Here is a 12779-nt window from a genome sequence, read left to right as displayed (position 1 = left end):
TCCTAAACTTCCTTCCAACCTCTAGAGAGTTCCAGCATTGGCTGGGCCCCTCTCAGCATGCCTTCCCGATTTTGGCGCTGGATCCTCCAGGATTCAGCGCCACAATCTGTGCCTAACTCAATTAAGAACACATTACTTTATGTATACGTATATGTACAGGTTGTAAATAAATAAATAAATATATTAAAAAAAAAAAAATTAAAGTCAGAGGTCGAGAATTTTTTTATCCCCCTTGCCATGTAAATGAATTGATAAATAGATACTTGAAGGTGTGGCTGTGATTAGGAGTAAGTAATTGGCTAATTCTGATATTCCCAGTATGATTGTTCAATTCTGGGCGTGCGTTGGCCCCTGTCCAAGAGGATAACGTGGACATATTAGCTTTTTCAAGGTCACTGATGTCACTTTAACCTATAAGCATGTTTCAGCATAAAGCTGTAATTTCAAACGAATATATTTAACTTCCAATTAAAATCTTAGATTACAAGCTGGAGCCTTTTTTCATCAATGCACTGCTACTGGCTTATAGCCTCAAATTCAGGATCTCCGCATGGAAGTCAAGTATAATAACCACTACGCTAACCCATTCCTTAGTAACTCCCAATTATTGTAACACACTTGTTCGGCAATTATTGGATCGCTTGAATCTGTACCTCGCAGGTCAATCAATGCTAGATTCAAATATTCTGAATCAAGCGCACCATAATTGTTGTGAAAATCTATTCTCCTAAAATCTCTATATTCTTTGATAAACGTGTCATATGCCACAAAAAAAAAGAAGTCATTTTGGTTTACAAAAAGATCTTCAGAGACATACCGAAATTAGCAGACCTTCCGTTTCCATTCAGTTCTTCTTTCATATCAGCCTATGAGCACTTAATATGAGTGGCAGGTGTTACGAGTTAAAATCCCCCGTCTGATGCAAATGAGTCAACCAGCAAGTATAGGTAATTTTGCATTGCAAATTTTGTTGTAGAAGCAGCAGTTATCCACTTTAAGCAGTTTATAAGATTCATACAATTTGTTTAATCATTCAATCACATTTTGGGAGATTACGTACACCTCTAACTGACTAAATGCGCACTAGCAGCAAAGCTGATGTGAAACATGACTTTAGAATTAAGTTCATTTCAGAATTTATACCGGCATATACGACTGAATTGTTAATAGTTATTGAAATATGGAAGGTTAAATTTTAGAGGTTTTGCAAGTCGCTCAAATTTCAAACCTCTACATCTCTCTTTCTATTGTTCCGTTTTCAATTAAGTCTTTACTAAATTGTAGAGAAAAGTATGCTCTATAACTGATATTAATAGCAATGTTTTAGCGGTAATAGTTATTGAGATATAGAAGGTTAAATTTTGGAGGTTTTACAAGTCACTCAAATTTCAAACCTCTACATCTCTCTTTCTATTGTTCCGATTTCAATCAAATCTTTACTAAATTGTAGAGTAAAGTTTGCTCTATAACTGATATTAATAGCAATGTTTTAGCGTTAATAGTTATTGATGTATAGAAGGTTAAATTTTGGAGGTTTTACAAGTCGCTCAAATTTGAAAGGGCTAAATATTTTTAAAAAATTATATACATTTGTAAAATATACACATTAATTAGCTGCAATAAGGAAAAAGTAGAAATTCTTTAACAAAAAATTAATGTATACAACCGCCATGTTGACTCGCTAGATTTAGATTCTCATTGGGTAGGGCGTGGCCTATCTAAACAAGGTGTGACCAACCAACATTACTCGCTTACTATTTACCCTACAGACCACCTACTTTGCGCACTGTGATTGGTCAAGTCTTTATTGGTAAATATTTCTATGAAAAAAACACAATTAAAATTTTTCTTACTAATTTCCCTCTCTATAGGTATTCGATAAATTTTTAAATTATGCAAAAATACAAAACTTTTATCCGAAAAACGCCTAAAATAAATATTTTATCTACATTATATGTTTTTGTTTATATTTGTATATAGTTATTGAATGATACGTAAGGGAAAATTCGGCAGGTTGTTCAATTTTCTAAGTCTCCGAGAACATGGTTGTCAGCTGATTAATATTGTACTAATTGTTTACGTGTTAGGCAAGATTAAAAAAAAAAAACCTTTAACGCGTAAGAAAAATAAGAAATAAGAAAAATGACGCGAAACTTGGAAATATATTTCATTAAGCGGTCCATTTTTACATTCATAGACTAGTAATGTTTCTCTCCGTGTTTAAAAATAGAAAATATACACAGTTCAACAATTATATAAAGAATTTCCTTGGATTCACTTTAAAGAGAAACTACCAATGACGTCATGTACACTGGTACCAAAGAGTAATGATGGAATTTAATGCATAACAGAAAGATTAAAGGACAGCTCGCCCTTTATCAATCAATTTGGCGCCGACTATTAGTGAAAAAAACCAAAAAACCAAAATAAGCCTCACCTTTGCCCGATGATAGCAATGTCCTTTGACTTCCGTCCTCTTCGTCGGCCAAAGCTCCGTAGCCGTACCAGGATCTGACGAGGCTAGGCCTGTCGTGTCGACTACTTCTCTGATGATCGGTGCCTGCACTCCACCGAGTAGATCTGGCGGCCCCCGTGTCCACTCCACCCCCTGTCGCCAAACCCGCAGACGGCATTACCAACCCCTCCGACCGCCCATCCCCTTCTGCAACAGAATATATATATGTACATAATTATTTATAGCTAAATGATAGATTCAAATTATATAATTTTATTTGTAATATACTTAAGTTACCATACATGTTAATACAAAACACCAATAATAAATACGAAATCCTTTGATATCCATAGGTCGGTTATCAGTTTTCAATCAAAACGTTGGGAAACGTTGGTGTATAGTTCCTGGGGACCAGATACATCCCGTGTAACCGAATCGGAGGGGCAGGGGCAGGTCGGCAGATTGCAATTACTCTGACGCCATACCCCAATTACTCCAGGAAATACATTTACCGTTTCAACACCTGGTCATCGCCCGGAAGTATAGGGGAACCAGTAGATTAGGGAAGTGGTGGCAAGAGTCTAGGAACTTGCACATTAGCGCCTTAAGCTCCCTTCCGTTGTCACAAATTTCACACTGATGTACTGATGATGGACGTTCTTTGTCGTCGACCTTACTGCCAGATAAAGAGATAGGAGATATCACGGCTATGCCTTTCATACTGCATTAGTTGCCCTGCATAGGGAGGCTTCACGAAGAGGAAATCAAAAGTTGATCTCCACTGGATATCGACACCACTGTTTTCTAGTTCAAGGTTTTTTTTTGCTAATCTTGGCAGTTTTAGATGAGAGCCTGCGGAAATCTCACCTAAAAGAATTTGCTGCGTGCTCATTCAAGGATAGTTTTTTAAGCTCTTGGCAGGAATCTTTTCGTTAATTATTATAATTATGAATGAGGATGTCAATTTTTTTACGGTCTGCTAGCTTTACGCTTAGCACTTATAGTATTGCATAACAATTGATTACTCATTTATGAATGGACCATAAACGGGCATTACGCAAGATCCTTTTTGTGAAGGTTGTAAGGTAGTCAAAGAAATCTTCATCCATGATGTTTTCCTGTTCGGGTCCAAAATATAGAAAACTCAGCTGTTGCTCTTAAGTAATTTCCGATTTTGTTTAAACTGCCATGAATCTTTGGGTGATCCTAGGCAAGACCTAGGATGTCAATCTTAATCTCTCTTACACCTAAAGGGAATTTTTAGTTACCATGGGGATTATTCAATCCCCAAAGACGAGTAATAATCACCACCATCATCATCATAACCTGTGTAACTAAAATAAACGATAAGCTATTCAAAATCGAGTAAAAAATAGGATTTCTTTTATAATATTTATATAGATTTTGATGGCTATATAATACAAGTAAACCATAAATCTATTTAAATGGAAAATTGGTTGTCACTTCCATGTAGGCACTATAGATAAAATAGTTATATCACTAGTGATAAAGATGGCATTTCAAACACGCAACTGACAAGAGCACAAATCGAGCTGAGAAGTCACGTTTAATTCACCATATTTTATAATAGATTTCCAGCTGTTAAAATTTTAGAAAAAAATTTAAAAATCGTCTGTGACTTCCTTTCATTACTACCTACATTTAATTTATTTTTGACGGCTCTAACAAATACACTAACTTGCAAGTTCCGCATTTAGGGAAATTATTTCTATTACACGGTTTGTAAAAGAAAGTGTATTTTCCTTGAATAATGATTAAAAAATTAGTGGAAAGCCTATCTTGAATGCTCTGTAGTCTAAACTGCCTATCTTTAATATCTGCTATAGTAATTACCTATTTTTTCAGGCAGGCTTTACGTCCAACTACCAAATTAGGTGTGGTGCACGGAGGTAACTAGCAAATATACTTTACTGTAAATATCTCTTATTAACCATTAAATAAAATCCAAGGCCTGGTGACTGGGAATCGAACCTACTAAACCAACAATACATCTTAGCATTGCGGGTCTAGTCTTTTAACCGCTCGGCTACCGTGGCGCCTAATATCTGCTATATTTTAGGTGCTATAAATCTAATTCTCTTATTAAAAAAATATATATATTCAAATAATCCATGTTAATACAACTTTGGACTGGATTCAGGGGAAATTGCTGAGGAAATTTGGTGAAAATTCCCCCCCCCCCAAAAAAAAAGTGAACATGCACTCAGAAAAGAAGCTTATTTCTTCCTTCGAAAAATGTCTAACAATCTCAATTAACGATAAGTCCATAAACGATATAATATAATATGAAGTTTAGGGATTCCTGCGATCCTGTAGTCCACAAACATACGCACAAACCGATATTTCCGGTGTAAAATTATATTACAGAAAAATATGTCATATCCTGTTACCCTGAGAAATGAAGAAGATATTGAAGTTTGTACAAATAACATCGTGCAAGTAAGGGAGGAACGGTAAACTTCTGAAAGGTTAAAAGGCATTATACTTTGATGACATTAAGTAAATTATGCTTAACGATGTTTATTTTATCGAACTCTTAATAATTTTAAATCGATTAAATTGCTCTTCATAAACTGAATTTGATGTGAACTTTACCTTGCAAAACACCATTATCGACAAACACCTATTCCACTAGTTCGCACTAGTTAATGTTGGTAAAAGAAAAGCAGGAAGTCGTGAGAGTGTTCATGGCAGATTTTTGTATTGTTTTCCATTAGAAAACCGGAAGCGGCATTGAATCCAGGTTGTACTTTCTTGCACTATTCAACAGGAATATCTTGTGAAGTGGAAATTGCTTCTTTTTTTTTTAAAGAAAAAATATATCTAGCGAGTAAGAAAGAGAACAGAGTAAATAGATATCACTCTCCTTGTCAATGGCTAACGACCTGCACTCATTAGACCTGCATTAATTTTGCAAAATATGGCCGCCTTATCATTTGTAGCATACTTTGTGTTGATATATATATTTGCTACTGTATTATACACAACAGGAGGCGGCAAGGAAGTGAAATTATTCTTCAGCTGAATGTCACAAGGACCTCTCAAAGATGGTTTTTCTCTCTTTCTTGGCATTCATCAAAACAATGACGCTGCTTAAAAATGGTTGGACCGCGAGTAAATTTATTCCATTTTACTCTTTAACTATGAATCGTTTCCTCCAAATGTGGTGCGAGACAAACGAAAGGGATCTGTGCAGCATTTACCAAAAATATCTTCTTTTTTTTTAATGTCCAAACAAAATACTAAAAATAATAATAAGCGTGGATTTAGTTTTAGAACCCCCCCCCCCCCACATTGTGCGGAATTAAAATCACGACAATGACGTGTATATGACGTCGAATGCGGGGCAAAACAACCAAAAGTTTACAATAGTCGTTAATAGTCACTGGAAGCGACTATTTCTGCAATCTCTCTGGGGCTTGAGATTACAGCAGAGCATTCTGTGCTCATTCAAAATCTTGCACCGCTTCTTCACGTATGCATTTCCTAATTAGCTAGGGACGCACAAGAGCTTTTACAAGGAAGAAAAGAACTTTGAATTCTGTGCAAAATGAAATCATGCTCGTACTGAGGTCTGAACCGGACATTGCACAAGGGTTGAGAGCTTCTTCTATTTGTGTGCGTAAATACCAATCTCTAATGCGGAGAGCAAACATGTACCAGCCACTTATCATTTGGCTGGCTCCCGCCGCAGTTCTATTGGGTAAGATAAAGGAAACATCCCACCAAATAATATTCTTATTGTATTTATTAAAATTTTTAAGTTTTTATAGTTAATGGCAACTTTATATTTTTCACGAGTATACACGTCGAACGCGCCGTAATAAAGACTTGGTGTGTACACGTCAAACACACTTAACAGGTTAAATACACGAATTTCTTAATAATCATTACTTAAATTAAGTACTTAAGTTCTTTATGGGACTTAAGACTAACTAGTAAGTTATAGTTTTACAAAGCTGATTAAAACAAAGTAATTGTAATATAAGTTACTAAACTAACAACCTTGTTTACTTGTTCCGGAAGTAGTACAAAATTTGAACTGAACAATTCCAAATCATCCTCTAATTTATCAATTAAAGATCCATTATAATTGTTAATGCAATTGTGAATCTCCCCTCCATTTTTTTTTTTTGGTCCACAAACGGATGCTGATAGATTAGATCAGGATGTGGCCTTTGATAAAGGAGGAGAAAAAAGTAAGCAAGGGTAAATGAAGACAAAAAATATAACAGGAACTATTTTGGAGCAAGCTTAATTTACAACTTAGAAGACTTATTAAGTAGTAAATAAAGTAATTATGACAAACATCTAAATTAAGAACTATTGATATTTCTAAAAATAAAATGCCAGATATTTCAAAGTGTAAGCGTGACCCTGATGATGATGATGTACAAGGCACGTGGCTTAGTATATCAACTACTCACGTGGCATAAAATGGAGAACTCTTCCAACAATAAGTTTACATAAAGAAACCAATCCTGCTAGTTTTATTACGTATTTTTATTATTATTAAACGAGAGCAGACAATAGACGCACGCGGTTTGTTTTTTTACCACGTTGGTTTGATTATTATTGGTTGTTGTTACAGGATGTTCACAATAGTTGGAACTAGAGACTTGGTAACAATACAGAGTCATGGTGCGTCCAAACTACTACGTAAAAGTACATTTATTTGTTGTATAACACTTTTTTCAAGACACTATTTTGACTAGAATCTCTTAACACTGATTGACGACTAAATGTTTCACATATATTTTGTTTTTATTGGTCGAAAAAACATTCGCAAAATAGTAGAAGTTGAAACGGAAGTGTGTTTTTAGATACACACTCTTATAAATGTATTTGTAGCGATTATTAATTTTTATGTAAGCGTGTGATACAAAAAAAAAGAAGAAAAAAAGAAAAACAATTTATAAGGAAAACTTCTACATTAAAATTCTATAAGTGTTACAAAGAAAAAATGTAAACCGCATACAAATTGTCTTCTGAGAAATCAAAGGAAAAGCCATTCTTTTTTTTTTCTTTTTTCTTTTGTATGTTTGTCTTACCTTATTTTTTGTTCCACAAAAGTACAGGAAATACTATTTAGTTCATTTAAAACTGACTTACACACAATATCCGGTGACTACTTCTATTAGCAATTAAAAGAAATACAGTTTTTGTTTTTTTTGTCTAGAATTAATAGAAAATGGGGAAACATTCGAGTTATTAATATTTAATTTCTTTGGAATATACATAAACATATTTACTTATGCAAATGTCTATAATTAAACATCAATAAAAAGCAGTTCTATATATTTTAACAAAATTGTGCAATAAATATTTCTGTTTTAAAAACGCAAATTATAAAAATGCAATACGTGAGAATCTATTACATTTCATTTAAACAATAGAGATGCAAGTTTTGTAGATAACAAATAATTTACTAAAATTGTAATTTAAACACAAATCATGTTTCGTCCAAAGAAACTAGAAATTGGTGCAAAACAAAAAAAGTAGCAGTCAATATTGTTTCAGTTTCACAGTTACTGTTGTCTTATTATTGAAGTAAGTAAAGTAAAGTAAAGTAATCGCCTATTTTTTCAGGCGGGGCTTAACCACCAACTACCAATTAGGTGTCGTGGACGGAGGCGACTAGCAAACATACTTCACTGTAAATTTCTTTTATTAATCATTAAATAAAATCCAAGGCCTAGACCAGGGGAATCAAACCCACTAAACCAGCAATACATCTTAGCATTGCGGGTCTAGTCTATAACCCTCTAAAATACTTTACTATTAATTCCTCATATTAACCATTAAATAAAATCCAAGGCCTAGACCAGGGGAATCGAACCCACTAAACCAGCAATACATCTTAGCATTGCGGGTCTAGTCTATAACCCTCTAAAATACTTTACTATTAATTCCTCATATTAACCATTAAATAAAATCCAAGGCCTAGACCAGGGGAATCAAACCCACTAAACCAGCAATACATCTTAGCATTGCGGGTCTAGTCTATAACCCTCTAAAATACTTTACTATTAATTCCTCATATTAACCATTAAATAAAATCCAAGGCCTAGACCAGGGGAATCGAACCCACTAAACCAGCAATACAACTTAGCATTGCGGGTCTAGTCTATAACCCTCTAAAATACTTTACTATTAATTCCTCATATTAACCATTAAATAAAATCCAAGGCCTAGACCAGGGGAATCGAACCTACTAAACCAGCAATACATCTTAGCTTTACGGGTCTAGACTCTTAACCGCTCGGCTACCGTGGCGCCCATGTCTTATTATTAATAATGTTTGGTTACTAAATTCTATAGAGCTCTACAATAGATAGTAATACTAGTCTATTGTAATGCAAACTATAGTTGAAGCGTCATTAATAAACTCTATAAACTAGGCGAGATTACTTTAAAGTTTTCAGCCAAAGTTTCCAATAGCTACAGAATCCAATCTTATCAATCAAAAAACCGTTCTGTCGAATCGCTTAGAGCTCCTTACTTTGTTTCTTGACTCTATAAATTAGCACCGAGATTTTCTTGTTCACCTTCAAGTTCATCGTCAAAATTTCCCTCACATCTCTAGTTTCTACAACTACAACCACATTACCAGGAAGGAAATCCTCAAAGAAGCTGAAGGCCATGTGATCTTTTTAATGAAGTAAGTACCAGTGCATAATAGTTTGAAATGTTACTTCACTAGAAGATTCACCAAAAAAAAAAAGCTTACCGCAGTTTTGAAACTGAAGTTCATAAACAATAAACGTGAAGAAATACTCTTTATTTCAACGATAATTTGGGGGAATTTTATCTTTTAAAGGAAAAGAGAGAAAAAAAAAATGGTCAAAGTTGGGTGTTTTTCAACGTTACAGCTTTTTCGTGCAGTTTTTCAAGTATACAAGTATCCTACCGGCGTACAATTTTTAATTGGTGCGCTTATGTTAGCGCAGGATGTCCAGAATATTATCTAACATAATTATAAAGTTGTAACTGAATTTATGAAATAGCTGGAGACTTTCAAAAAAATATGTTAAATCTCCAACACTGTGTGGAACATACAACGTAAACTTCTTTAATTAACTGTTACCATAGAAACATCAGGTGCGCTTGGAATTACTCTGGGCCACATTTTGAGCTTTCCTGCACAATTTAAACAAGGCTTATTAAAAGAATTTTACATTCAAGACTAAAATACAACATCGCTAAAAACTCCATTCAAAACAACACACTGGAATCCTTGCTAGTGGAACAAAACGATCAACGAAGCGCCTGCAATTTTATAGCTTCTACATACTCGTATATGTATATATGCCCATACACACATATATATATATATATATTATTAACGCAATGTGCCGGCGGAGTGAAGGAAGAATTTATTTTATTCACAAGAGGTTGAAATTTAGACGCCACGATAGCCGAGCGGTTAAGAGACTAGACCCGCAATGCTAAGATGTATTGTTGGTTTAGTGGGTTCGATTCCCCTGGTCTAGGCCTTGTATTTTATTTAATGGTTAATATGAGAAATTTATAGTAAGGTAAGTTAGGAGGTTATAGGCTAGACCTGTAAAGCTAAGATGTATTGTTGGTTTAGTGCGTTCGATTCCCCTCGTCTAGGCCTTGGATTTTATTTAATGGTTAATATGAGAACTTTATGTTTGTAAGTCGCATTAGTACACGATACCTAATTTGGTAGTTGAACTTAAAGCCCACCTAAAAAAAAAAAAAGGCATTAATTTACTTTAAATCAAAAGAACTGGAGGAAATAATTATATATTTAACGATTTCCTAAATAATATTAAATATTTACCGTTACGTTTTATTTAGATTAGATTTCTTTGCTGCATCAAATCAACCAAGTTATTTAAAGGCAAATAACAATAGAATGAAGCCATTTTTGTTTATTTCTGTAAACACAATCTTGTTTATGCATTTAAAAAAAACGCTTGTACAAGAACTACTGCCACATTAGTTTAAAATATGGAACAAACAAGTATTGGAAACCATCTCTTCATGAAAGTTGAAAGAAGAACATATTATGGACCATTCTACGTGACTTGGCGAGCAACTCTGGAATAGATTTTACTGTTCAGAGCTAATTCCCTTTCAAAATAAATGGCAGAGAATTAATATGAGGAATCTGCAAGTTGACTAATCTGTAAAAATCAGTATTCAGTGAAAATCAAAAAAGATTTTTATTTCTTTATCAAAATATTTCCATGGAATACTACAGTTCCTGGTCTGTGGGTATACCACATGGGAAGGTAGGAAAATAATTAACATTTCAGACTTTGGCAAGAGTATTAAATGATGGTGAAGTGAGGTCCATAGCAAAGCTTAGGGTATTCAGCGGACCGGAAACAACAAGGGGGACCCTACAGTTAGTTAAATAATTTCACTTAATAAAGTATGCAAAGACATTTGTTATTTAAATATGGCGCAGTATTCTGGCTAGCACAGTTGTATTATAATATAAAACTTTAAAATTACATATAAATACGGTAAATATTTAATTAAATAAATGGAATAACCAACAGCATTAGTATTGTATCGCGTCGCTGAGAGGCAGCACCGGCGGCTGATTCTGCAAAATGAAGCCAAAGCAAACTTTTAATCTCATTAATAATTTTCAATTTATTAAACACTTAGCTTTGGTTTAATTAATCAAATGGACTTTTAACAATAAAATTTTCTCTTACTTGAATTTACGTAATAAAATTTTCGGTGTCATTGATTAATAAGGGGGGGGGATTTAATCAGGAAAGTGACATTCTGTAAAATTATGGCACTTCAATATCTCCCACTGTGAAGCACGTATTGGTATGAAATCTTGTTCTCTTGTACACTTTGTTTTTCTCAATTATAAACTATAGTTATTTTGTGCACAGATCTATAAATGTAGAAGATATAAAGAGTTGAAAATTTTTTGGGTCATGAAATTCTGTAAAATTATGGCCGTTCAATATCTCCCACTGTGAAGCACGTATTGGTATGAAATTTTGTTCTCTTGTACACTTTGTTTTCCTCAATTATAAACTATAGTTATTTTGTGCACAGATCTATAAATGTAGAAGATATAAAGAGTTGAAAATTTTTTGGGTCATGAAATTCTGTAAAATTATGGCCGTTCAATATCTCCCACTGTGAAGCACGTATTGGTATGAAATTTTGTTCTCTTGTACACTTTGTTTTTCTCAATTATAAACTATAGTTATTTTGTGCACAGATCTATAAATGTAGAAGATATAAAGAGTTGAAAATTTTTTGGGTCATGAAATTCTGTAAAATTATGGCCGTTCAATATCTCCCACTGTGAAGCACGTATAGGTATGAAATTTTGTTCTCTTGTACACTTTGTTTTTCTCAATTATAAACTATAGTTATTTTGTGCACAGATCTATAAATGTAGAAGATATAAAGAGTTGAAAATTTTTTGGGTCATGAAATTCTGTAAAATTATGGCCGTTCAATATCTCCCACTGTGAAGCACGTATTGGTATGAAATTTTGTTCTCTTGTACACTTTGTTTTTCTCAATTATAAACTATAGTTATTTTGTGCACACATCTATAAATGTAGAAGATATAAAGAGTTGAAAATTTTTTGGGTCATGAAATTCTGTAAAATTATGGCCGTTCAATATCTCCCACTGTGAAGCACGTATTGGTATGAAATTTTGTTCTCTTGTTCACTTTGTTTTTCTCAATTATAAACTATAGTTATTTTGTGCACAGATCTATAAATGTAGAAGATATAAAGAGTTGAAAATTTTTTGGGTCATGAAATTCTGTAAAATTATGGCCGTTCTATATCTCCCACTGTGAAGCACGTATTGGTATGGATTTTTTTTCTCTTGTACACTTTGTTTTTCTCAATTATAAACTATAGTTATTTTGTGCACAGATCTATAAATGTAGAAGATATAAAGAGTTGAAAATTTTTTGGGTCATGAAATTCTGTAAAATTATGGCCGTTCAATATCTCCCACTGTGTAGCACGTATTGGTATGAAATTTTGTTCTCTTGTACACTTTGTTTTTCTCAATTATAAACTATAGTTATTTTGTGCACAGATCTATAAATGTAGAAGATATAAAGAGTTGAAAATTTTTTGGGTCATGAAATTCTGTAAAATAATGGCCGTTCAATATCTCCCACTGTGAAGCACGTATTGGTATGAAATTTTGTTCTCTTGTACACTTTGTTTTTCTCAATTATAAACTATAGTTATTTTGTGCACAGATCTATAAATGTAGAAGATATAAAGAGTTGAAAATTTTTTGGGTCATGAAATTCTGTAAAATT

The 12779-nt window shown here is 33.5% G+C and overlaps 1 protein-coding gene across 5 annotated transcripts in view; it reads right to left on the bottom strand.

Annotated features, from left to right (window-relative positions):
- The window catches only part of LOC141450811 (E3 ubiquitin-protein ligase RNF144A), a 146774-nt gene that overhangs the window by 25711 nt on the left and 108284 nt on the right, over positions 1–12779 (bottom strand). For all 5 annotated transcript variants that reach the window (XM_074121647.1, XM_074121645.1, XM_074121654.1 and 2 more), the window contains one exon: positions 2438–2662. In XM_074121647.1, coding sequence (XP_073977748.1) covers positions 2438–2633 — 196 coding nt within the window. In that variant the 5' untranslated portion in view covers positions 2634–2662. The remainder of the gene's footprint in view (positions 1–2437; positions 2663–12779) is intronic.

This window comes from Rhodnius prolixus, unplaced genomic scaffold, assembly GCF_049639745.1.
Source record: "Rhodnius prolixus isolate KJV_2025 unplaced genomic scaffold, Rpr scaffold_1, whole genome shotgun sequence".
NCBI lineage: Eukaryota > Metazoa > Arthropoda > Insecta > Hemiptera > Reduviidae > Rhodnius > Rhodnius prolixus.
This window is presented reverse-complemented; position numbering and strand designations above follow the sequence as displayed.